General features: G+C 37.5%; 2 protein-coding genes across 2 annotated transcripts in view; one reads left to right on the top strand and one right to left on the bottom strand.

The window, feature by feature from the left end:
• The window catches only part of LOC109085956 (polycomb protein SCMH1-like), a 31,431-nt gene extending 26,268 nt beyond the window's left edge, over nt 1-5,163 (top strand). Inside the window, exons 13-15 of the mRNA XM_042750491.1 lie at nt 71-280; nt 1,523-1,686; nt 4,187-5,163. Coding sequence (XP_042606425.1) covers nt 71-280; nt 1,523-1,686; nt 4,187-4,312 — 500 coding nt within the window. The 3' untranslated portion in view covers nt 4,313-5,163. The remainder of the gene's footprint in view (nt 1-70; nt 281-1,522; nt 1,687-4,186) is intronic.
• A 2,275-nt stretch (nt 5,164-7,438) lies between these two features.
• Nucleotides 7,439-26,572, bottom strand: LOC109079984 (retinoic acid-induced protein 2-like). The gene is made up of 2 exons (XM_042750240.1): nt 26,354-26,572; nt 7,439-12,800 (listed from the first exon to the last, which is right to left on the bottom strand). Exon 2 carries the CDS (start codon nt 12,729-12,731, stop codon nt 11,016-11,018), a length of 1,716 nt encoding a protein of 571 aa, XP_042606174.1. The 5' UTR covers nt 12,732-12,800; nt 26,354-26,572; the 3' UTR covers nt 7,439-11,015.
• Between the last annotated feature and the right edge of the window lie 861 nt (nt 26,573-27,433).

Genomic DNA, 27,433 nt, shown 5'->3' with positions numbered 1-27,433 from the left:
CCTAATATAAAGAGGGACCAGAATTTTTATTGAATTATGAAGAGTTATGTGTGTGTGTGTGTGTGTGTAGCGGAGACTCTTCCTCCAGAGCAGAATGGATTACTGAAGGAGCAGCGCTTCATGGACTCCGCCTCTAATTCCATGACGCCCCGCCCACAGACCTTGAGAAGCACCTCAGAGTACCAATCACCACCCAGCAGCCCGTATTACCATGGCAACGGCCCGCCTCTACGCAGACAGACCTCCAACCCCCTCACACAGACACACAGACGAGTGGAGGGTGAGACGTCACTGAGATGATATCAGAGATCGCGTTCAGAATTTGAATTACTCTTCATTTTACCTTCTCTGTTTTCATTTTAAGTTTTAGTAATTTTGGTGTTTTTGTAATTTTTTTATGTCTGTAGTTTTATTCATTTATATTTTCAATATAGTAAATTAACTATGAAAATGAGAAATAAAGATGAAATAAAATGTAAAAAAAAAAGTTTTTATGGGTTTTAGTTAATAATGATAAACCTGTTGCAGACCCTTATAATTACAAATCAGCTGTCATTAGAACTGAGAGTCAGCATTGTTTTAATAGTTTAAATGCTGTAAATCTTTCACTTTTTTAATGTAAATAAAAAAATTAATTATTAAAATATTTTTTTTCTAGAAATAAATTAAAATAAAGAATGAATTATGAAACAATAAAATAATAAAAAATACAGAAAAAGATTAAATATGTAATTTGTTTAACTGCATAAAATGCAACTATCTAACCTAACACTAACATGTGGTTAAATTATTGAAATATTGACTAAAAATCTTACAGTATTTCAAGTAGGTAGTATTTATTTATGTGCATGCTAATGTTTTATGTTTTTATCTTAAATACCAGATAAATACTGCTCAGATTTTTTTAATTTAAATAATCTGAAAGGTATTGAATACATTCAATATTATACATGTATTTAAATTAAAGTATAAATATTAAAAGTATGTACAGTATTATAAGTATAATTATAAATATTATAAGTATAAACTTTAATCACTATAATATATATAGATAGATATATTATAGTGTTTTATATATATATATATACACACAGTTTGCAAAAAATACTTATACCATTTATATGTATGTGAATGCTGTTTTGAATGTCTATTTTTGGTAAATAAATCATTTTAAATTATTTAATTTGTAAATCATTTCAATCACTGGATCATACAAAATAGATATTTTTTCACATGGTTATTTAATATATAAACCACTTATTATCAAATTTTGACAGAAATAACTATATTAAAATATATTCTATTTCAGTCTACTGTGTGGTACATCAAACTCAATTTCAGAAGAGCACGTCTTGTTTTTCATGTTACGACACCTTGAAGACCTTCTTCACATCTCCGTAACGCTCACATACACGTCTCAGAAAACCTGACAGAAGCATCAAAGACTGACCGCAGGATGAAGGAAACACATTAGTGTAATCACGTTTACATCTCTCTCTCTCTCTCTCTCTCTCTCTCTCAGCCGCCAGCTCTACCACGGGTCCCGAGACGGCGGCAGCGGCGGCAGACCTTCCCAGAATCCCCGGCAGGAGCCCGTCTTCCTGGTCCATAGAGGAAGTGATGCAGTTTGTGCGGGACGCAGACCCAACAGCGCTGGCTCCACACGCAGAGCTCTTCAGAAAACACGTCAGTGGCCTCCACGCAAGTGATCTTCAGTTTGAACGAATCTTTAATATGACTCGGTAACAGCGAGTCGACTCAGTGAGGATTCGTTCAATCCACGTTGACCGCGCATGCACAACATCATATTAATTCTACAGGAAACAGAAATGATTAGTTCACTTCTCGAGTCTTGATTCGTTCGATTTTGTCATGTGACGTGACCGCAGTACAGGACACAGAAATGAGTTTAGAATTCCCAACCTTCTTTAGGGATGTAGGGATGAATCAAGCGCAGCGCGAGGGAGAGCGGGAACATGTATCATCTGTGTTTAGACTTGACCGGCGAGACACACACACACACACACACACACACACACCCCATCTGGACAGACTCAGAGCTGTTCCTGTGTTGAGGAGTAACTCATCCAACAGCGTTACTAAATGAACTCCTTTCTTTAGTGCTAGTATTAAAATAGTGTGAAAGTAATGCTGGGATTATCGTGTGAAATCTCACATCTAGGTTATGGGTTCAGTTCCCAGGGAATGCATCTAGTAATTAATTAATTAAAAAAACCTTAAATGCAATGCAAATCACGCAAATCCAAATGCATAAACGCAAACACACACCCAGGCTTAAAAAGTGAGCAATAATCAAACACAAGCTCTTCTAAAATATTCTCTCGATTAATTTTAGCAAATATGTTAATTCACACAGTTTATTTCAGTAAATTAAATTATTTACTGACTCTTTGACAGTAAAATGTCATTCAATACAGATTTTCTCAAAAATGGTAAAAATATTCTTTATTAATAAAATGTATATTATCAATAAATAATTAATATTAATTTTGGATATGCATTAAAGAATGTTTATTATATTAAATACATTTTAATATTTCTGCTGCATTCTCTTAATGTTTTTGTCATAGATATCAAGTAAATACTGCTCATATTTTTAGTTTTTTAAATTATATAATCTGGTAGGTAGTGAATACTTTTTTTAATTAATGTATAATAATAAAATTAAACACTTTATTTACTATGAAATAATAAATACACATTTTAAATTATTTACTTAAAATATATTTAATATTTATTTGCAGCTGACTAAATTTTTTAAAAGGATAATGACTTATTTTGCAGTTTGAATTATGAATAGCTTGTCACTATGTTTACAGTTTGGTGTTTATGAGGTTTTAGAATAAATATTGAGTATAGATTTATGTGCATGCTAACTGAGATCCTTAATGTTTTTGTTTTAGTTTAGTTTTAGTTTATATAATATGAATGGAAGGTATTTAAAACACACATTTATTTAAATAAGTATTTAATATTAAAATTATAAAGTTTATTTACTATAAAAGAATAGTAAATACTATAACTACATAAAAAAAAAATACATGTATTTTTTAATTGTATATTTACTGCTGACTGGCTTTTAAAAGGCCAGTTTGACTGTATTTTGCATTAAGTAGGTTGCACAGTAAAATAACAAGCAGAGTCTAAAAGTTATCATTTAAATAAATCAAATTCATACCTGACCTGTTTTTTATTGCGTTTATTAACCCTCAATTATTTTGTGATTAACATTAACATGTGATAAACACACTAGCAGAAATATTGTAAAAATCAGTGCTGAGATGTCAAACTGTTATTGAACTAACAGCATCAATAAATGAATGTATGATTTAAAGGGAAATTTTGCCCAAAAATGGATGCATTTCTTCTGTGGAAAGAAGATACTTGGTCTATCATGATATTTTATTATATCTCAGTGTTTTTATCCATACAATGAAAGTCACTGGGGGTCCAGTGCTGTTTAGAGCACAACATTCTTCAACATGGTGAATAAATGATAACAGAATCATTTTAGATTTATTTACTTCGTCATAACAGACGCTCTGTTGCTTAGTTACGTACATTCTGTCACCATTTAAACTACACTGTCAATCATCTTATCACAGTTAACAAAATTCACATGCACATCATCCATCTGCACTTCGAATGCAATTTTAAGTAAATAAGTAGTAGACTATCTGGGGATCTTTGGCATACTCTTTTCAAAATACTATGATTGGGGACATACTAATTCTATTTTCGAATGCTTAAGGGTACATTTTTTGAAAATGAGATGTATACATCATCTGAAAGTTGAATAAATAAGCATTGATGTGTGGTTTGTTATGATCGGACAATATTTGGCAGAGATACAACTATTTGAAAATCTGGAATCTGAGCATGCAAAAAAATCTAAATATTGAGAAAAACATCTTTAAAGTTGTTCAAATGAAGTTCTTAGTAATGCATATTACTAATTGATATATTTACGATAGGACATTTACAAAATATCTTCATGGAACATGATCTTAACTTAATATCCTAATGATTTTTGGCATTAAAGAAAAAACTATTTTGACCCATACAGTGTATTGTTGGCTATTGCTACAAATATCCCCCACAGACTTAAGACTTGTTTTGTGCTCCAGAAGAGAAAGAGTTAACTATGGTAAAACTGTGTCTGCAGGAGATCGACGGTAAAGCTCTGATGTTACTGAGGAGCGACATGGTGATGAAGTACATGGGTCTGAAACTCGGGCCGGCGCTCAAACTCTGCCACCACATCGAGAGACTCAAGCAGGGCAAGCAGTGAAGCACACGGACAGAACACGCTGCTCCAGACGGGGCTGATGGGAAACCGCCGTGTGCTGCTCTCCATAAACACACACACCTGGACGTTCATCTGCAGCCAGAGCACACTGTGAGGGACATTAGTGCCGCTCTCTGGGAACGACCAGCGAACGGGAGCCAAGGTGTGTTTGGATGGGTCTTACCTCCTGCCATCTCGTCTCCCCAAAGATGCAGACGCTTTACGGGCCGATTAGCTCACCGATAGTGCTGGTTTTTGAGTCTGATGTTGGCTATTTATCGCTCTACCTCCCTGTGACGTCATACTAGCCCACAGGTGTTTCTGGAATCACTTAAAGCCACTGAAAACCTGCTTTTAGTTGCGTCTCATTGGTGTATTTAGTTCAAACAAAACACATCATGTTTCATAATCTTAACAGAAAAGTTCGTCCAGTCGTCATTATTTACAGTCCAAACCCGTACTACTTAGTTGTTTCCGTCGAGCACAAAAAGAGACGTTTTGTAGAATGTTCACGCTGCTCGTTTACATGCAGTTCTGCTACACTGGCGAAATTATTTTTGCCCAGACAGACCCTTTAAACTGCTTGTTTTTGTTTGGTTAGAGATTAGATTTAAGTGTGTTCACAAGTAAAAAATTATTTTCAATGTTTTCACTCCGAACATCTATTTCAAAACATCAAAACAATATTAATAGCATATTGTGGACCAGTTTGGAAATCACATCAGAACAATAAAAATTAGGCCTAAAATTGGCATTTATGTATTTAAATTGTATATAAAATGTCCATCCTTTTGGAGTACACAGTTATAACATTAAAATAATAATAATAGTAATAAACCTCATACAAAATATATATTTCAAAAAACACACAAAAAAAAAAAAGCACAAAATATTTCACCAAAAAAAAACATTGCATGGTTATATTTGAATATTTAAATATTTTCAAAATGCATTTATTCAAATCGCTTAGAATCAGCATGAATTGTTAATTGTGAAAACAATTGAATTTATTCAGTTTAAAAGTATAAACAAGGTTAAATATGACTAGGAGTGGAACAAGCAATACTCAATTAGTTCAAATGTATGATATCAAAATTATTTGGGTATATATATATATATACAGTACAGACCAAAAGTTTGGAAACATTACTATTATTAATTTTTGAAAGAAGTTTCTTCTGCTCATCAAGCCTGCGTTTATTTGATCAAAAATACAGAAAAAAAAAATGTAATATTGAGAAATATTATTACAACTTAAAATAATTGTTTTTAAATTTATTATACTTTAAATTATCATTTATTTCTGTGATGCAAAGCTGAATTTTTAGGATCATTATCACATGATCCTTTAGAAATCATTCTAATATGATGATTCGTTATCAAAGTTGGAAACAGTTCTGCTGCTTAATATTTTTTCAGAGCATGTGATACTTTTTTTTAGGATACTTTGATGAATAAAAAGTAAAAAAATAAAAAAAAGCTATGTTTTTAAAATATAAATATTTTGTAATAACAATATACACTACTGGTCAGTAATTTGGGGTCAGTATTTTTTTTTCTTTCTTTCTTTAAATAAAATCAATACTTTTATTCAGCAAGGATGTGTTAAATTGATAAAAAGTGATAGTAAAGAAAATATATTATTAGAATATTAATTATTAGAAATTTTTTTTATTTATTTTGAATAAATGCAGTTCTTTTTAACCTTTTATTCATCAAATATATTAGACAGCAGAACTGTTTCCAACACTCATAATAAATCAGAATATTAGAATGATTTCTAAATGATCATGTGATAGACTGGATGTTACATGTGACACTGAAGGCTGGAGTAATGATGCTGAAAATTCAGCTTTGCATCACAGGAATAAATTATTTTTTTTAAAGTATATTCAAATATAAAACTATTATTTTAAGTTGTAATAATATTTCACAATTTTACTGCTTTTTTCTGTATTTTTGATCAAATAAATGCAGGCTTGATGAGCAGAAGAAACTTCTTTCAAAAACATTAAAAATAGTAATGTTTCCAAACTTTTGGTCTGTACTGTATATATATATATACATATATTTAAAATACATGAAGCTGGTTATTGTGTATTCAATTTATTAGTAATATTACAGAAATCTGACCGGTTTCATTTATGTATGACTGACACATATGCATCACATTGTTTATTAATGTTAAAACTGTGAAATCTAAACCTTTATATGCAATTTAAACACATAAATCTTAAATTTAAGCCTAAATAGTCCTGAAATACTGTCAGTGAAACACCCTTCTGCTTTGCAAAACCTCAGTATCAAGAGTTTCATTGTCGTATATCGAATATAGTTTTCCGTACACTGTGTTTGTCCTCCGTCGCTATGTATTTTCTCTTTTGACTCTGAGTTTAGTCTCGAGTTTGGATGTTCCAGAGCGTTCTGAGGAGATAATGCTTTCGAGATAACGCTGTTTGAGTTGGCCTCGGTTTTGTTACAGAAACTCGTCGAGCTCTTATCTGGGGAATGTTTGAATTGACTTGTGTTACGAAGTGTTGCGGAGCCAGGGTTAGACGTTAACCTGACGCCTACAGCAGCCGCAGAACAGTATTCAGGAGACCGAAATGCAGCACGTGATGGAGAAATGAACGAGTCTGCCACTCCAGAATGGGAAAGTCGTCAAAACTGGTTCGTTTCGATGAAGCGTCGCTGTAGAAATATCACTGAAATAGTGGGAATGTGATGTAATGTGAACATGTTTTCCTCCGGCTTTATCTCAAAGTTTATGTTGATATTTGATCATTTTCATTGATAGATCAGACGTCAATGGTGTATTATGGGTTTAACCATAAAACTCAGCAAACAGGAATGTACAATTTTCTAGAGAAGAAATATTTTAAGCTAAACACGTTGTATATGGAGGTGGGAAGCGTGACGATACGTTACGTTACGTTACGGGGGGCTGTTTATTTGGGATTCGTTGTTTAATGTACCTTGTACTGCCTTCCAGCGCTTTTGACCGGGAGGAAGCGTCCGTTTTAAATAGCTATGTTCAAATTGCCTTGCTTTACTTTGAGACTTCTCAGGATTTTTCCCATCTTTTGTAACGTAGCATTTCAAGTTAGTCGTGAATGTGATTGTTTAGACTTTTCGGTTCCTTTGTCGAACTTTTTGAAAAAAAAAAAAAAAAAAAAAAAAATCACATGTATTCGTAATGTTGTGCCATATAGATTCATCAATAATTGAATATCAATACTTGTTATGAAAACACACACACATGCTTCGATCTTGATACCAGAGACGTTTTTAATCATGAACTTTTTAAAGCTAATGCAATTCGTCACGTACACATTTTCAACGATACAAATAATAAATAAATAATTTAAAACATCACCAGGCTCTGTTTCATTCTTTTACCCATTCGGTTGTTTACAAAAGCTCTTCATGATAAAAAAAACAAACTCATACTTAAATACTTAGAATTTCTGGACCTATAAAAGAGTTAGAGGGTCGTCTGACACAAATTAATTCACATCATAGAAACGGTCATGGTTTATTCATAAACTTCATCTGGTGTTCATGCTGACTGTTTTTCGTGTAGATCTGAGAAGAGTGAGAATATATAGTGTATCACATGCTGGAAAATGATTTACACTGCAAAATATGACAAATGATAACATTCTTAAATTAAGATGCATTGAATTTGTGTTCTGAAAAAGTTTGTGACTTTTTGCTTAAACCAAGAAAAAAACATCAACCAGTGGGTTAAGAAAAATAAACCTATTTAAAAGGAGAACAAGTTTATTTTTCTTAACTGGTCACTATATATATCTTATCCACTGAATACATCTTGATTTATGAAAGTTTAGATATTTGTACTGGAAAACAAGACAAAAACTCAGGAAGGACAAGGGTTTAGAGTTTAAAAACACACTTCAGAGCTGACATAAAAAAAAAAAAAAAATTGCACAGCAGTTCATCAGATGTATTTGGTGTGAACTCTAAAACCCAATACTTGAGTGCACTCTGAAAATGCAGGAAATCTGTCAAGCTGATAGTTTGAGAAAGTTCATAGAGTTCTACATGAAAACCTTTCCTGGCTCAATGTAAACTATAAAAGACGCCTTCCTGGTTTTCCTTCCGCAAGAATTCCAATAAGCAAACACGCAAACACGAGACGGCACATTTCATACTGACATGTCAAATAAATCCTGCCTTGCTTTCATCTTTCTTTCTGTGGACACTACTGATGGTGTGTCTAGAAGCTCTTTTTGATTCTGTTGAACGTGGAATAAAGGACAAGTCTCTTTCTCTTCTGAGCCACTGCACCATTTTGGTACTGACTTAGTAAAAACAAAAAATTATGTTACACAGAATCTTCACGTGTGACCAAATGAGACTCCTGTTGGTTTGGCTGTGGAGATGATCTTACGGTTGGGGTGAACTTGCATGAAGTATGAAATATAACACCTTATATAGAATTAAATTTGATTTACTGACTTTAATCCTGTTGTTTAAAAGGAGATTTTGGGTAAAGTTCACAAAAATGGTCAAGAACGTGGCAGCAAGTCATACTGCACCCAAAAATGAAAAGATCTAAAAGAAATTAGATTTTGCTTTAAGAAAATGAATAGAATTCAGTCCAATCAGAATTTTTTTGCATTGTGATATTTTATCATAAACACCATTTTCCATCCAAATTCTTACTATTAAAAATGCACAAAAAAGTAAAAATTAAAATTGTAAAGGATTTATATATTATAACCATCTAGACACACATAATAATGAGAGAGAAATTTGTTTAGTAGTCATGAAAATATCACAATTTGAAAAATCTTCAATAAAATGGGTTTTATATATGCGCTTATGGGGCTAATTTGACTGATTCAGCGTTGAGTTTGTGATGTGGAGTCTGTCAGCTGTAGCACGGTTTTAATAAGTTGATTACTAAACTGGGATGATCAGTAGGTTAATGAGAGGGTGGAAACCTGTGGTTCAATACACGCCCTCATGCTATCAATCAAACCACCAGCCACATGAAAGCAACAAAACACAGATTTTGTGCCATAAAGCAACATTCATAATCCACATTAAAACTCTTAATGAATGGTTTAAAGTTAGAAAAAGTGGCACTTAATTTTATCCATCAGAAATGTATTTGATCATGAAAAGCAGGGGAATGAGGCCATACCTAAAGGGGAGTTTGCAATGGATTGTAAAAATCACCAGCACACACTTTTGAAGAGGTGTTTTGACTGGGACTGAAGGTCAAGTTCACCCTCGAACATCTCCACATATTCAAATGGTAACACCACTAATTCTATCATTATCGCCGTAACCTTTTATCCTGTAATGAAACTTGGCATTAAATTTTCTGCATTACCTATTTGCAAGACTGCAACAGTAGCTTAAAACATCGACTAAATAGCCTTAATATTAGCCAATTGCTTGTGCAACTTTGCTGACATCACCCAAGTTCTTCATTTTCATCAAAGATAAAAAAAACAAGGAATAACATACACCGATGAATTTTGCACAACATGACAAGTAACATGTATAAAGAAAACCAGGCTCACCCGAGAAGGAAAACTGATCTTAATGCTTGCTGAGGGATAGTTGTTTAAATTTGAACTCTTCACGTCCATTGTCGGCAATTCACCATCTAAAACACTGAAGGTATATTACGATCATTATAATCTGTACACTGTTGCAAGTGAAACTCTTCTTGTGTGTTCACACAGCTGGCTGACTATAACCTTAAAAAAAATTACTCCGAGTGGAACCCACGGCCATAAAAACAGCATTTATAAGCCAATTCACTCAGATTTGTTGTCATTAGGGACAAACCCCCAATGATTATTTAGTTTTAATTTGGTTTGGGGCGGGTGAAGGGAGGCTTTTTGCCCCCCAAAGGGAGGATGATGAAAACTATGCTTTGTTGCTACTGACAACCATTTCCTCCAATCATCAGACTTAATGAAACCGAGATCTGGGCTTTGCCAAGTCATTATCAGGCTGCCATGCTAACTGCTTACCCCTCCTGTTCTTCAAAGAGGATGCTCCGCTCCAATGCCCCACTGATTAATACAGTGATTAGGGAAGCAAAAGTTCACGGTTCCCTTCTACAGTTCATTAGGACCAAAAATGGGAAACGTCTTGCACTCCAAATGTAAACAGTGAGAGGAGAGCAAGAATTCAGCACATTAGCGAGAGGAGAATTTGTCAGTGCTACACGTTGCGTTTCTCACTGACAGCTGGCCAGGTTTCAAATCAGATCTCATGCATATTAATGACAATGCAGATTACGCATGATGAATCATTCATGAGGATGTGTGACCGAAATCAAAATGCATAGGAAGGGAATTGATTCTGGCGTTAATGCTAAAAAATATCAGTAGTAGTGCAGTTTAGGCAGTTCAGATTGGTTCTTTTATACTTGGAGCATTTTCCTGTCGACTTCGTCTGATTCCTTTATAATGAATGGATCAAATGCCAACCGTAAGACCAGAGGCGGCCAGCATCAGTCTAAATCATTTGAACAGCTTGGAGAACAAGGTTTAGGCTTTATTTCTGCCATGAATGCATATATCACCATCATACCCTGGTTAAATTTCTCAGACCAGCTTTTTTTAAAGTAGTTATTTACCTAGCTACACCTCAGTAGCCGTTTCATTACTCATGTCCTTGGTTTTCCCTTCTCACTCTGAAAGCAAGAGAGCATGAGTTATTTTCTGGGCAGAAATGCAGCCAGTCGCTGCTTCTTTATGGGCAGTATATGAATCTCCTGGGAGCTTACTTTCTTCAGTTTTATGCCTCTGTTTTTAGAGATCTTTTTGAGCGGGTCACTGGATTCTCCTCGCTGATCCCCTGGGACCCTGGGAAGTGCGGCAAAGCCCCCTTGACTGGCATCACGTTTGATGGAAAAGTTTTTTGTAGAAACGCCTGATAATCCTTTGAGCTTGCTGCAGAAAATGGCAGGCATGGCATCTTTGACCGACACAATGACTTTGGCTGTCTGCGACGTGCTGACGATCTCGATGTTACCACTTCCGGTGAGTGCAGAGTCATGTACCGCCCCAGCCACTGTCCTACCATGACCGCTATCTACCACCCACTTGTGCTGTCTGCTGAACTCTAGAGATGCTAAACCACTTAGCAGCTTGGTGTCTAGCTTCGGTGTGCAGTCTACTGGCCGGAGAACCCCAAGAGCCAAAGCCCCACTGTTTACATTGTCCCCCAGGTGGCACACCCTCTCCCGCTCCGGGGCCAGCGACCCATATGTGCTACAAGTCTTGATGCATGTCTTTCTTTTACTAGGTATAGACAAATCAAGGACATTGTCTTGCTGAAATGGCTGGATCCCTTGTGACACATCAACATGCACTAAAGGTTGAGGTGCCCTTATGGATAAATCTAGCGCTTCTCCGTCTGTCACTACAGGGGACGAGCAAGAGCGAAGAGACTGTTGGACTAGTGCCATTTCCTTGCTGGTAAATGTCAAATGAGGGGAGATGTCACTTGGTGAAGTCTGTGTGCTTTTGCTTGAAGTACAAGCCGGTTTAGGGACGTCTACCTCTACCTTGGAGTCCTTGCAAGTGGAGACCGGGACTGGGATTGGCACTGGGATTGGAAGAGGCACTGGAAGTGGGATCACAACGGGATAGGGGACGAGCAAGGTGGCTGGAGGCACCAGAGGGGCTAGTGGAGAGCTGTAGGGGTGCGAGAGAGGCAGAGGAGGGAGGAACGCAGAGGCAAGGTCAATTTGCGGGGAAGATGCTGGGTGGCAAGTAGGAGAAGAGTTGCCCTGGCCAGGAAAGAGGTCCTGCAGGATGGCTGCAAAGTTAGGGTTCTGAAGAAGAGTCAGTAGACTAGTATCTAACACTGGACTTGTGCCTTTCTGGTCCAGGACTGGAGGTGCTCCAAGAGCAAGAGAAGGGTTCTGGCACAGGATGCTGTTCTGTAGCGGCAGGGCAGGACAAGTTGCCGTTTGTTGAAGCAATTGATGATTCAAATGTTGGAGGACTTGTTGTTCCAAGACCAGAGGTAGGGACACAGGACCCTGGCTAGTCATCAGGTAAGAAGTGGCCCCTGATTGTCCGACTTGAGGGGCAGCTGGTCCAGCAAGGATTGGCAATACTACTGGACTCTCCCCCAAGCAGATTGGCTGGAGCACAGTTGTAGCAACCTTCAGGGCAACACCGTTGGGAGACTCAGCAGCCGGGGTCACCACTGGGGTGGCTTGTATCGTTAGCAGGGGCGACAGGGATTGCTTTGTGATGGTTGGAGAGCTGACATTCCATGTCTCGGGTGAAATAATTGGAGTGGTTTCCCCTTCCAGTTTCCCAACTGCATCAGTTGTGGCTGATCCACCATTGCAGACCTCTTCCTGAGGGTTTGCCATGTCTATGGCTACAGAATCTTTGTACGGCTCGTCCATCATGTCTTGATTATGTAAATCTCTTTCAGGTGCTGCAAGTAGAGGACTTCATAGTTTTCTTCAGCACAAACCCTAGAATCAAATGGGAGAAGAGGATTAATAGTTGGCAAAATAACAGTGTCGATGTAAACCACAATACTCAACATAGTAATTGTTGGTAAACCTTCATAATCGGTTAGATCCTTACCTGTCTTCTATAACTTAATACCCAAAGCTAACAAGGGACCAAGGAGGCATTGTTTCCTTTCCAGCTAAAAGTTCAACCATCTGTTTTTGTCCACCAAGAGCTGTAAGCTTTCAGAATGACGTCATGACACGAGAGTGGAATCGCAGACACAAACACAGAATTATGGGAGACACCAGAAGAGAGTTTACAAAGACTGGGAGCCTTTCGCACAGACAGACTGCTTTGCTGGCTTGGGAGGGGAGTAAAGAAAGTACGGGGGAGGATTCTATGAAATTACGTTGCAGAGTGCCTGGGTTTATTTGTTTATGAGCCAGCGTTAGTGTGGAGTTTATTACACAAAATGCTGCCAAGACTATGAAGTGAACCTCCCTCTGGCAAACACACAGAGAGTGAAAGAACGCCAGAGAGACAGAAAGGAGGAAAAAGAGAGTACCTTGAAGAGAGAAATGGGACGAAATAAAAAGAGCAAGGCAGGGAGAGAAAAGCCAAAAACGTGAGGGAAAAAAGATCAGGAGATGCAGGAATGGGTGCAATCTTTCAAAGAAACAGCTTTCAAAGCAGCACATTTTCAGTCTGCGTTAAGTACCCATTAAACAATGCAATGTTTTTTTGCTAACACATGCACCAACCACAAACAATACTAAAACCGACTTTTGAATTTCTGTTTTCACTACCAAAAACATTATCAACAATTTTATCTGCAACATTTCCAAAAGCATAACAGCAGAAAAGTATAAATTTTCTTCGTCAGTAAATCATACCAAAAACTAAATGTAATGCTGACAAAGGTTGGAGGGCAGGCTCATGCGATCACAGCGAGAACTGCCTTATCTGGATTTTTTCAGGCAAGGGGCAAAACAAAAGAAAGCTGCCAACTGATTTAGGACCAAATTGTGTCCCAGGATGAATTTCAGAACCACTTCTAAAGCACTGAATTTCGATTCCCGTACTGAAGGAAGAACAATGGGAAAAGTCAGATAAGGAAGCAGACGGCCTCGACACATCTGCTCCTCTCTGATTACTCAGTGACAGTGTTTCTCACCGACCCTAAATCAACCCTTAATTGATGAGTGCTGCGGTTTAGAAACACTGATCCAAGATCAGACCTCTCCAAGTGGTCACACGTGACTTCTAAACTGCCTTGCAGCTTTGTTTAGTTTTGTCTCAAATTATATTGTGAAGCATATTTTGTGCACATTTAATTCACTGTTTATCCACAGTGTGAACCTGTACCGCCAAACCCTCTGTATGATTTGTTTCTGAGATACTGCATTCCAGATGGGCTTTCTGTGGGCTGACGGATTCCTGCAGTGTGAGACAGTTAATGCAAACAGCATTACAGAAGCACGAGCGTGTGTGTTCACAGCAGCAGGTGAGATCGGTTAGATCTCAACACTAAATCAGTGCTAAAAACATTACAGATAAAAGAACCCCCAAACACACCATCTGCTGTTGCTGCATCTTAAAGGTTATGCAACAATAAAATGTAGAAAAAAAATTCTCATGTGACTGATTCACTTTGCCCAGCCATTAGAGCTAAATTATGTTGTTGTGATGCTATAAAAGGTGTAGGATAAAAAATTATTCTGGATAAAGAATTTTACCCTATACACATTAATGTCTAAAATACAACTTCTGTTTTTTTTTCTGGATATATCGTACCCAATAAGAATGTTTTAGAATATGACTAACTTTATCTGTCACTACAAAAGCATGTGGCTGGCAACAAAAATGCAAAAAAAAAAAGACATGTGAAACTTCCAATTGCAATGATAGTGTTTACTGGAAGTGTTTCATACAGATAAAATGAAGTGAATTTTGAGCTTTGATGCCGGTATGAGCTGGAATGTGATGATTAACACCGTCTAGACAGGAAGCATCAAGTGCTCACTAACATGGACAAATCTGCTACGAGCTTGAGGTTAGACTTCAGCAATACTGAAATAAAACTAAAATCCAACTTGGAAATTCACTGGTATAAAACTCACATTAAATTAGTTATTTCAGTAAAGCAAAATAATATTACAGCAACAGAGCACAACGGTTGCAGAAATCCCATTATTAAAAAATTCAGGAAAATCTAATTTTCTCCATAGGGGAAATGATCTTGATCTTATAAACAGACTTACTGTGAACTTGAGCTTGTTGATCATACATACATATACATGACATTAGCCCACATTATTTTAGCTTATTTTTAAAAATAGTGTTTAACAGCGGAATAATTCCTAGTGGAAAAATTACATAAAATTTTTATTTGAACCTGGTTATCATACTGTGCTGTGAAAAAGTTTTTGTATATATATATATTTTTGCCCCATATATATATATATATATATATATACATACTGTGCTGTGAAAAAGTTTTTGCCCCCTTCCTGTTTTAATTTTTCTTTTCTTTCTTTTTTTTTTTGCTTATTTGTCGCACTTGAATGGTTCAGATCATCAAACAAAATTTAATATTACACAAAGATAACCCGAGTAAATACAAAATGCAGTTTTGAAATGATGATTTGATTTATTAAGGGAAAAAAGCTGTCCAAACCTGCCTGGACCTACATGTAAAAGTAATCTAATAACTGCTTGTGCCACCCTTTGCATCAACAACTGCAATCAAGCATTTGTGATAACTGGCAATGAGTCTTTCACATCGCTGTGGAGGAATTCTGGCCCACTCTTCTTTGTAGAATTGTTTTAATTCAGCCACATTGGAGGGTTTTCAAGCGTGAATGGACTGTTTAAGGTCATGCCACAGCATCTCAATCAGATTTAAACCCAGATTTTAACTTGGTTAATTTAGTTTTTCTTGAGCCATTCAGAGGTGGACTTGCTGGTGTGTTTGGCATAAAAAACCTAAACCATAACCCAATCACTCCATAAAATAAGGTCACAAACTGACGGCCGGACGTTCTCCTTCAGGATTTTCTGATAGAGCACAGAATTCATGCTTCCATCAATAATGGTAAGTCGTCCAGATCCTGACCCCAGACCATCACACTACCTCCACCATGCTTGACTGTTGGTATGATGTTCTTTTTATGAAATGCTGTGTTAGTTTTACGCCAGATGTAACAGGACACAAACCTTCCAAAAAGTTCAACTTTTGTCTAATCGGTCCACAGAATATTTGCCCAAAAGTCTTGGGGATAATCAATATGTTTTTTTGGCAAATGTGAGACGAGCCTTTGTCTTCTTTTTGGTCAGCGGCGGCTTTCACCTTGGATCTCTCCCATGGATGCAGTTTTTGCCCAGTCTCTTTCTTATTGTTGAATCATGAACACTGACCTAAATTGAGGCGAGTGAGGCCTGCAGTTCTTCAGATGTTGTTCTGGGTTCTTTTATGAGCTCCTGGATGAGTCGTCGTTGTGCTCTTGGAGTAATTTTGGTAGGCAGGCCACTCCTGGGAAGGTTCACCACTGTTCCAAGTTTTCTCCTTTTGTGTATAATGGCTCTGACCGTGGTTCGCTGGAGTCCCAAAGCCTTAGAGATGGCTTTATAACCCTTTCCAGACTGATACATGTCAACTATTCTGTTTCTCATCTGTTCTTGAATTTCTTTAGCTTTGAATTTGCTCTTTAGGCATGCTTCACTTTGTCAGACAGGATCTATTTAAGTCATTTCTTGATTCAACAGGTCCGGCAGTAATCAGGTCTGGGTGTGGCTAGTGAAATGAACTCAACTTTCTAAAATAATGTAGTTAATCACAGTTCTTCCATGATTTAACAGGAGGGGGCAATTAATTTTTCACGCAGGGCCAGGTATGTTTGGACAGCTTGTTTCCCTTAATAAATGAAACCATCATTTAAAAACTGCATTTTGTATTTACTTGCATTATCTATGTGTAATATTAAAATTGTTTTAAGTATCTGAATCTTTTAAGTGTGACAAATATGCAAAAATAAAAACAGGAAGAGAGCACAAACCTTTTCACGGCACTGTATATATATATATATTACTGAAAGTTAGTGGATATGATGACATGGTGTTTCTCAGCCATAAATCACCAGTGTTTTAGCAATTATTTGTTTCATACATTGCAAATTTATTTACACAACATTTGTGAATATAGGCTAAATAGTATGAGCATTTTTTTTTAGAAAGGAACATTTAAAAGAGAAAAAAGAATTAGGGAGAATCATTAAATTATGAATGATTTACTGCCATTGTGTGAATATGTAATCATGTAATCCCTAGAAAAGTAACTCTAATCTGACTATAAAAATGTAATATAATCTAATTACAAGTACTTAAGTTTTGCATCCAGATGACATGTAAACAGTTACTACCCCGCTCTGCTGACAATGAATATATAGTTTCACCACTTCAGTGATGAAACGGTTTTGTATTTATGATTGTGTTTGTTTGACTGCACATAAGAACATACATATCCATCGGTCGCTGTCATCCAATACTAGAGCACGGGTTACTTACTGGCTTGATACGATAACATGGCTTCATCATTTGTCTTCATCTATGTTCGTCTATCAGATAATAGAGCACAAATCCCATGCAGGGCAAACTCCATTCTACAACTGGAAAATGGAACAGATGGAACAATTTAGCAACAATCTTCTATTCCATCCACAGGCGCTGTTGTCATGCCAACCGCAGGGCTAATAAATCCATCTCCTGTGTTGCGTGCCGAAGCTGCCGTTTTGCCCCTCACCACTGAGATGGAGCCCAGAAATGATTCTCCAATCCACCACCACCCTAATCTCACATACAACCCGTGTGTCTTTCTCAGTGAAGCCGATCTGGTAATGATATTAACAGAGTTAGGTTTCCACTAGTTTAACAAGTCTCTTGGCAATCTCATAGCTGTCCACATCACAAAATGAATCTCTGGTAGTATCAGTGCAGTGACGGTTTTACACTTGATTTTTGTTCTAGACTTAAGTTTGTGTGACTCCAGTTTGGTTGTCCACCAAAAACACAAAATATGATTGATTAAATAGATTTGCGTTTTATATAACTTGCATTGAATCAATTGATTTGCACTGTTACTGTAAGTGTCCTGTTTGAACTTAGACTAGTTTGTAGTGGAACTGATTTTGAACAACAAGTGATAAACCTTTAAAGACAACTGCAAGGTTGTTAATCAATGTTATATGCTTCTGTTGAAGCAATCAGGCCGTATTACTTTGAATTACTTTAAATAGTGTCAAACGAATGTGAAAAACTACATTACCCACGATTCTACAAAAAACTCCACCAATCAGAGAATTGCAACAAGCAAATTGCTCCAAAATACCTTTTTTTGTACCTGCCACTCCTATAAACACTGCAAATGACATGATTGAGACATCATTTAAGTCTACTTAAATATTTGTATGCATAATGAGCATATTTTGCAATAAATGTAAAACATATTAACATCTTGAAATTAATCATTTTATATTAATCTTTTGTTTTTAAAGCAATTGTCATTTACAGTGCTTCATGGGATTGTAGTTCTTTCCCTCATTAAAGCAGTTACTGCAAGTATCTTTGTCTTATTTTTAAATGATTATTTACTTTAAAATCAAAATTTGTCACCTTGCTGCTGGTTGCACTTCTTTTTACAGAAAACTGTACACTCTTTTTTTCTACTTAATTTTATGTTTAATTCAATGTTAATGTGTTACTCAGGGTTGCCAGGTCTTCAAAACAAAAACAGCCTATTCATGTTTTTTCCATGGTTTTTCTCTTCTCCGGGGGTCCGTTCTATCAAAATTGTTTTCCGGGGGTGAGGGGAGATCACTAATAAACAACCCGTTGCAACAATCTTAAAAGCAGCACCATAATTCTGCAGAAATCTGCAAAAACTGTTCTTGTCATTTCTTAGTAAATATTTGTGAAATCTACAAGCAATTTATGAGTTAACTGATTTCATTCAAACTACATCCTACACTATTTTTTTCAGTGTGGTTTGGAACAAGGCTTATAACTTTTAAATCAATGCTTTAAAAATAGATTATGGGAAAGATCTTCCTAAACCAATGCAGCTGAAAAAGCAGGCAACACTATCTTACTCTATTATAATAGTGATGCTTTTCTAAGCATTTAGATTAACGCTTTGAAAGCCAAACCCTTTCTCTACTGGATACACACTGATTACGCTGATACAAAGATCTACACAGGGTCTTCAGTGGTGTCTTCCTGTAATAAAATAGCATCCATGTGCAATGTGGACAGCCGTCTCATGCCTGAGGACAGAGACTTCTAAGGGATTTATGGGTTGGGAAGCATTCAGGGAGGCTGAAATCAGCCTGGGAAGAAGAAGAACGCAGACAGAATTGCCTCTGGGTACCTCTTATATTGCAGACCTACAGCACATGTGGTACATCCAACACCCTCAAACACACACACACACACACACACACACACAGAAGACGGTCTAATAAGAGCAGTGTGTGTTTGCAGTGTGCTCTCTTAATGCCCACTGACAGTCCTCTCTGTACAAAGTCTCCTCTCATTTAAAGCCAATAGAAGTGGTGTAGAATCTCCTGACAGCTGTATCTAGGATTCAGAGTCATGGATGGGTCTGAATTAAAATGCTTTTTATAATCTGCAACAGGTCAAGGTGACAACAGGGTGCGAAGCAGACATTTGATACAGCGGGAGACCAAAAACAGCTAAGCAACGTGAAAACTGTAGTGCTTTAAAGCACACACACAAACACAGAATTTCATTAAATGGTGTTTACAGAAGGACCTGACCCCAGGTCAGCTATTCTGAGCATGCATGACAGCAACAAAGCTTTTCTGCATCATGTAATGCTGTTTTTCTCCTCTGTACTGACATTATGTACAAGTGGAACATATTCCGTGTTTTATTTAATATTTATCAGTTTGTCTCCTAAAGAGTAAATTAAATGAAATCTAAAATTACATAATTGTATGTATAAATTTACATAAAAATACATACAATGAATAAAAATTTAGAGTTGTATTAAAATATCTAAATATCTAAATACATATTTATTATTGTAATTTATGTAAGTAATATGTATTAATGTAATTATATCTGAACCGTTAATTATTATTATTGCTGTGTGCCATTTTGTGCTGATGTCCTTGTGCCGATTTAAAAAATGTGCCATGCTTTGTTTATTGGTTAATTGTTAGCTTAGCAAACTATACATCATCTATGTAGGCAGCAGGGAAGATCATTTTGGGTTTTAAAACAAACAGGGTCAAAACAGTCTCCGATGTCTACTATTTGAATCTAGAAGCAGACGCTGTAATGGTTCTCAGGTGATTACTGGACCTACAGCGCCTGCTGGTTCTGCCCACTTCAGGGTCAGCGCCGGGCCCGGAGCACAGCTGCACGCATGGATCTTATCAGGCCATGAATGGTGCATTTGTGCATCCGCACAGGACGGCCCAGCACGGCCCGAGACAGCCAGACGCGGGTGCAAGATTGCAGAGACGACAGGGGGTGGGGTGTACAAAGACTGTCTATCCACACACACACAAGCCAACCGACGTAGAGATGATGGATCTCTGATCTGAAGGCTGAGCTCACTGGAGATGTGTTGTCAAAACATCACACACACACACACACACACTGATAAGGAAGGATTATGGCAACAACAAAGATGTTTCAGGATCCCCATCACCGAACACCATTAAACTCCAGAAGAGAATCACCTCTAAACACAACCTCTGGGGTGTTGTGGGCGGCAGAGCGTTGCTACGCAGTTGCTATGTTCTTCTGATTTGCAAAGGTGTTTCATGGGTTTTAACTGCGTTGCTATGTTCTTCTGGGTTTCTAAATTGTTCCGAGTGTTTTAAATGCATCGCTATGTTCTGCTTATTTGCTAAGGTGTTCCGAGTGTTTTAAGTGCCTCTCTATGTTGTTCTTGGTTGCTAAGGTGTTCCGACTGTTCTAAGTACATCGCTATGCTGTTGCTACGTTCTTCTGAGTTGCTAAGGTATTACGGCTGTTTTAAGTGTGTTGCTACGCTGTTGCTATTTTCTTCTGGGTTGCTAAGGGGTTCAGAGTGTTTAAAGTGTGTCGCTACGCTGTTGCTATTTTCTTCTGGGTTGCTAAGGGGTTCAGAGTGTTTAAAGTGTGTCGCTATGTTCTTCTGGGTTGCTAAGGAGTTCAAAGTGTTTTAAGGTCATTGCTATGTTATTCTGAGTTGCTAAGGTATTACGACTGTTTTAAGTGTGTTGCTATGCTGTTGCTACATTCTTCTGGGTTACTAAGGTGTTCCGACTGTTTTAAGACTGTCAATATGTTCCTTCTTGGTTGCTAAGGTTTTGCGAGTGTTTTAAGAGTGTTGCTATGCTATACCGGGTTGCTAAGGTGTTCCAAGTGTTTTAAGTGTGTTTCCTTTACTTTGTGGATACTAAGATGTTGAGTGTTTTTACCATGTCACTATGTAACTGCAAATATGTTTTGAGTGGTTGCTAGGGGCATTGTTATGTGGTTGCTAGGGTGTTCTAAGTAGTTTTCAGCATGTTGCTATGTGATTGCTAGGCTGCTGTAGTGGTTGTGGGTTGTTGTAAGGCATTGCTATCTGGCCGCTAAGTGGTTGGTAACATCACCTAGGTGGTTTTCTAAGGCTTTACTATATGGATACTATGATATTCAGAGTGATTTTACCATGTTGCTATTTGACTGCAATGGTGTTTTTGGTGGTATTGTAGCTGGTTCCTAGGTTTTTTTATGTAGCTGCACAGGCGTTGCTATGCAGTTGCTATGCTATGACATTTTGTCATGCATGAAATGTCACTATTGGCTTACATGGCAGACTTGGACTCGGCCCCTCCTATAATGCAATAAAGTCATTTTATTAGGCATTTAAAGATATTATTACATTTTTTAAATACTGCTCTTACTTACAGCACACATAAAAACCTCAAACTGGTCTGAGATCAGTGGTTTAGAACTCTGGGATGCCCCACCAGTGGACTGTGGTGGCAGATGCTATAAATAGGGTCCACTGGAGGAGCGTTTTAATTAAATATGAAGTAAAGTGATCCATGTAGGGCAGACAGCAGGTAGCAGCTTGTCCCTCCCTGTACATCCGTTATCATTAACAGCTAAATGGCCCTCATGTGCAGTAACTCAAGCCTGCTGTTATGACAACAGGGTCAGGGGCCAACAGCAGAATCTATACAGGAAACAATGAGACAATCTCATGAGCACCTACTCGACCGAAAACATAAAACGGACATGACAGAAGACTTAATCTAATGAGTACAATGCGATCAAAAACTGTTGTACTGCATCACCTGCCTAAAGGAAGTGTAGGGTGACGCCAGATGAAATATGGAAGTGATGGTGCAGGTACAGTATCTCAGAGTAAAGTCAACTACATACTAGAGAGAGCTGTGACAGTGTGTTTGACAGATGCATAAAACTAGTTTGACAGTGTAATAAAACACTTTATGTGTATCAAGGCCTTAGTAGCCATCCCTAGCAACTGCATAACAATGACCTAGCAACTTCTCAGATTATCTTCATAGCAAGTAACTAGTAACATAGTAACTTCACAGCACCACCCTGGCAACCATCCAGAAGATAACAACTTGCTTTAAACACTCTGAACACCTTAGCAACTGCATAGCAATGCTCTAGCAACCACTGATAAATCTTAAACACTATGAACACCTTAGCAACTGCATAGCAATGACCTAGCAACTTCTCAGAGGATCTTAGTAACTTCATAGCAATGTGCTTAAAACACTCTGAACACATAGCAATACTGTAACCTAGCAACCACACGGAACACCATATTACACACCCAGAGAACCTTAGTAACTTTTTAGCAACATGCGACTGCATAGCAACACCCTAGCAACAACCCTGAACACCCTGGCAACCATCCAGAAGATTACAACTTGCTTAAAACACTCTGAACACCTTAGCAACTGCATAGCTGTGCCCTAACAACCACCCAAACACACTGGCAACCATCCAATAATCTTAGTAATTTAATAGAAACATGCTCTAAACACTATGAACAACTTAAGAACTGCATAGCAATGCCCTGGCAACAACCGATTAATCTTAACTTCATAACATGCTATAAACACTATGAACCCCTTAGCAACTGCTTAGCAGTACCCTAGCAACCACACAGACCCACTGGCAGCCATCCAATAATTGTAGTAACTTCGTAGCAACATGCTATAAATGATATGAATGCTTTAGCAACTGCATAGCAATGCCCTAGTTACCACTTGAACAGCATGTTTTAAAACACCAAGATTATCATGTGGTTGCCAGTGTGTTTGATTGGTTGCTAGGGCATTGCTAGGCAGGTGCTAAGGTGTTCCTAGTGTTTTAAGCAAGTTTCTATGAAGTCACTATGAACATTTAAGCAAGTGCATGGTAATGCCCTAGTTACCACTTGAACAGCCTGGCAACCATCCAGAGGACCTTAGCAACTGCATAACAATGGCCTAGCAACTACCCAAATACACCAGCAACCATCCAATAACCTTAGTAACTTCATAGCAGCTTGCTTAGAACACTTTAATCACCTTAGCAACCATTTATGAAAGTGTATACATATGAAAACATCCAGAAGACCTTAGCAACTGCATAGCGATGCCCTAGCAGCCACCCAAAACACCCTAGCAACGACCCAAATGACACTAGCAACTGCATGGTGCCCTAGCAACCACTCCAAACACCCTGGCACTTACTCAGATCTTAGTAACTTCATAGCAACATGCTCGGAACACCACAACTGCTTAGCAACGCCTTAGCAACCACTGTTCCTGTTACTCTGAGATGTCCATGTGATCCTTTATGAGTCTGCTGTTATCAGTGTGAACAACACCTAAACACAACACCACAAACTAGCCAGCTCGACATAAACACTACAATTCAAATCACAATCTAACGACAAAATGTGGCCAAAGAAGAACATGAAGAGGTTGTTAAATTGCCATTTTTGCATGAATGTGATGTTAAATAGACTCTTGTTCATCTGAATGTTGGGTTGTGTGTTTGTGCATCATCTGCGGTCGTTCTCCCCGAATGCAATAACATTCTTTCACACACACACACACACACACACACACACACACATACACGCACACACACACGTGATGCTGTACCTCCTCCTGCATTTTAAAAGCGCAACCCAAAAGACAAGGGGACAGCGAGTCTAACGCCGTCGACACAGGACATTCCTGAGTTGACTGGCCTGTGGCTTAAGGTCTAAAATAAGATTAGGCAACGACTCGGGAATTGCACGGATTGTCTGAACCTTGAAACCATTCTCTAGAAGTGTTTGCTATGGTTTTACAAAAAAAGACAAAGAAAGTACATCTTAAAGATTTTTGCCCTTTTGACAATACAAAGAAAACAATAACAACAACACTTGATTAGCAGAGTCAATATGTTAAATGCAATTAAAATGCAGTAAAAATCTAGTTAAGTGACAAAAGTAGTTTTTTCACAAATTATGATATTTAATAATTTAATTTCACTAATACAACTGCAATAAAAGCTATATTTAACTGTATTTTTACTTTAACATTTTAATATAAAAATGTCACATTTGGAAATTTACTGGCTAAATAAATAAATAAATATTTTTGCATGCACCAAAACATCCTAGCACTCTCTCAGAAGATCTTAATTTGCAATATGTTTAAAATAAAATTGTATAATATGACACTTGACACTGCCAACTAAGGGGAGGAGCCTCCTAAAATGTTTTAAAGTACCATTTTTATGATAACACAACGTCTGATTACACAGTTTTTACAGGATCAATTTTGAGTGTTTACACTTTCGAATGATATCCCATTTAGTATGACTAATATATGTGATTTGGAAAAAAGGCAATAAAAATAAGCACCAGCAACATGAATATATTGTCTTTATGATGTGCAATTTTTATATTATTGGTTGCTAATTGGTTGGTTAGACTGAAGTGGGTGTTGACAGGTGCTAACGACTGCTCTTTAGGCCAATTTAATGAACTGACGATGGTCGGCTGTCCTTCATATTTGTGAACGTGTGCCCGCAAAGGTCAAGAAACCCCAGCCTTGGTTTGACCCCCAAAGCTTTCAAGCCTGCAAACGTGACTTAATGCTTTTAGAAGTGCATGTGTGAGTGCGTGAGGCAGCACTGATTAACTCAATCGACGGAATGCTTACCAAGGACATAAACAATTCTACAGTTCCACTGTTACCACGGACACCACACAGTCCCATTATGATGTCACAGCCTCATAAAAAACACTGTTACATTCCATTTGCAACATTTCTAAAGCCTGTAACATCATAACTGTGTCTCTGAAATGGGCATTTCAGCATTTGTATGCTGTTCAGAAAGTTATTATTGATTTGATGTACAGTGCAATTTTATTAGAACTGCTAAATGTGTTTGTAAGATGCCTCTTTGTCACTCTCGCAGGGAGAAAAACACAATGAGATTATTCTCTGCCTACATGTCCAATACATTTAAACACCATTTTTAAAGTGTTTAAAGTCTAAGCATTACCACACTGAGAGCTTGTACCATTATCACAACTAATTATGCCAATATCCCTCACTAGGGAGCTCTTGAGTTACCCATCAGCTATGTGAAAACATATCAGACCCCCACAATCCCCAAGGCACACACATTAAAGGAACAGTACACCCCAAATTAAAAAATGTCATTTATAGAATTTTTGAGAGTGATGGCAGTTCCTTACACAAATGTATGGCTTCAGAATGAATGAATGGATAAATATCCTTTTACCCTTGATTGTTCAGTCACCATCCCTGTTGTTGAAATAACAGAGATGTTAGTCTTAAAGGGACAGTTCACCTAAAAATGCAAATTCTGCCAATATTTACTCACCATCATGACAACTGTGACCTTTACAGTATTTAGTGACGCAATGCATTGTATGGAACAAGGCTATGGCTATTTATTATTCAGCCGAATATCATTGGCGATCTGTTCCATACAATGCTTTTGCGTTATTAAAATCTGTAAAGTTCACGGGTTTGTAACGTCATGAGGATGAGTAAATATTGACTCAGTATGCATTTTTAGGTGACCTGTCCCTTTAAGACCAACATCATCGCTGTTATTTCAAAACCGCATCAATCAGGGACGCGTAAACCTTTCAAAGCAACATTTATCCGCGTTATTTTTAGCCTACTATGCGTCTAATTGTTTAAGTATAAGAATATAGAATGTACTTAAGCGGTTCAGTACGATCTGTGATTTATGAATCCCTTTAAATCCACGAGAGATGCACCTGTGCAGCCGCCCGACGGGTTTATGTGGGGTGTCACGTCTGTTTCTCTACCCAACGACACCCTGTTTTTGGATAGACATTATATACTGTTCTATTAGAGCACTATATAACATAATATAGGGAAGAAAGCAATGCAATCCTGTGCCAATACATAAAATGATGTCTAAAACCCGCCCGTAACGGCAGATTGACAATCACACACGCACACATATGAAGGCGATCACGCGTTACCTCGGAATGAATATAATGTCGCTCCGGAGTCGCGCGTTATTCCTGGATTCTCCTCGCTTTCTTCTCGATCGCTGTCATGAAACACTCGTCGGTTTCCGCTGGAAGGGTTTGGCTGCTCGTGTGCCTCATGCGAGACGCGAACGATCCGCTGTGTGTGTCGGTTTACGGTGGCGGACGCGGGCCTGTGTCGCGCGTTTCACCGTAAAGCGCGACGGATGTGTCGGTCCGTAGAGCCGCTGTGTCCGTTGTGAGGGTGTCCTCTCTCTCTCTCTCTCCAGCTGCATCCTAAAGTATGATCAAATTATTCATTAGTGTGTGTGTGTCTCTTAGTCACACAGTCTCTCTCTTTCAGCATAGCATCCAAACGCAGCTGCATCCTAAAGTATGATCAAATTATTCATTACACTTACAAAGGTGAACTATGGTAGTGATAATAGAATTTTGGGATATACCATACTATTTCCATAAACATACATGGCATAATTCCAAAACCCATGGTTTTTCATAGTGCATGCACAAAAACATGGTATTACTCTAATGCATGTACAGAATAGATATTACTATGGCCCATACAAAGCCATGGTGTTATGTTAACATATCAAAAACATGGTATTACCATGGTGCATGTATAAAAACATGGCATTATTCTAAATGAATTCATGCAAATAAAAACATGGTATTACTGTAATTACCACAAGCCTTATAAAAGCATGGTATTGAGACAACTGTATATGTGCAAAACCCATGGTATTAACATGGTAACAGAGCATGATATTACTATAATGGATGCACAAAAACACATGGTATTGTTATAGTACAGTACATGTCTGGCATGATATTACTATAATGGATGCACAAAAACACATGGTATTGTTATAGTACAGTACATGTCTGAAAACATAGTATTACTATGATGCATGTGCAAATATTCCCAAAAGCATGGTTTTAATATGATGCATGTATAAAAAATAAATAAAACATGGTATTGTCATAACAAGACCAAAACCATAGTAATACTATGATGCATGAAGACGTGGTATTACCATGGTAACCTACCCCCCAAAAAATGGTATTACTATG

The sequence above is a fragment of the Cyprinus carpio genome, chromosome B23 (assembly GCF_018340385.1).
Source record: "Cyprinus carpio isolate SPL01 chromosome B23, ASM1834038v1, whole genome shotgun sequence".
NCBI classification, from domain to species: Eukaryota; Metazoa; Chordata; class Actinopteri; order Cypriniformes; family Cyprinidae; genus Cyprinus; species Cyprinus carpio.
The sequence above is the reverse complement of the archived record's forward strand: the minus strand, read 5'-3'. Positions and strand labels throughout refer to the sequence as shown.

Excerpts from the sequence above, each read along its gene's own strand:
- LOC109079984 (XM_042750240.1), bottom strand. The coding sequence starts at position 12,731 with ATGATGGACGAGCCGTACAAAGATTCTGTAGCCATAGACATGGCAAAC.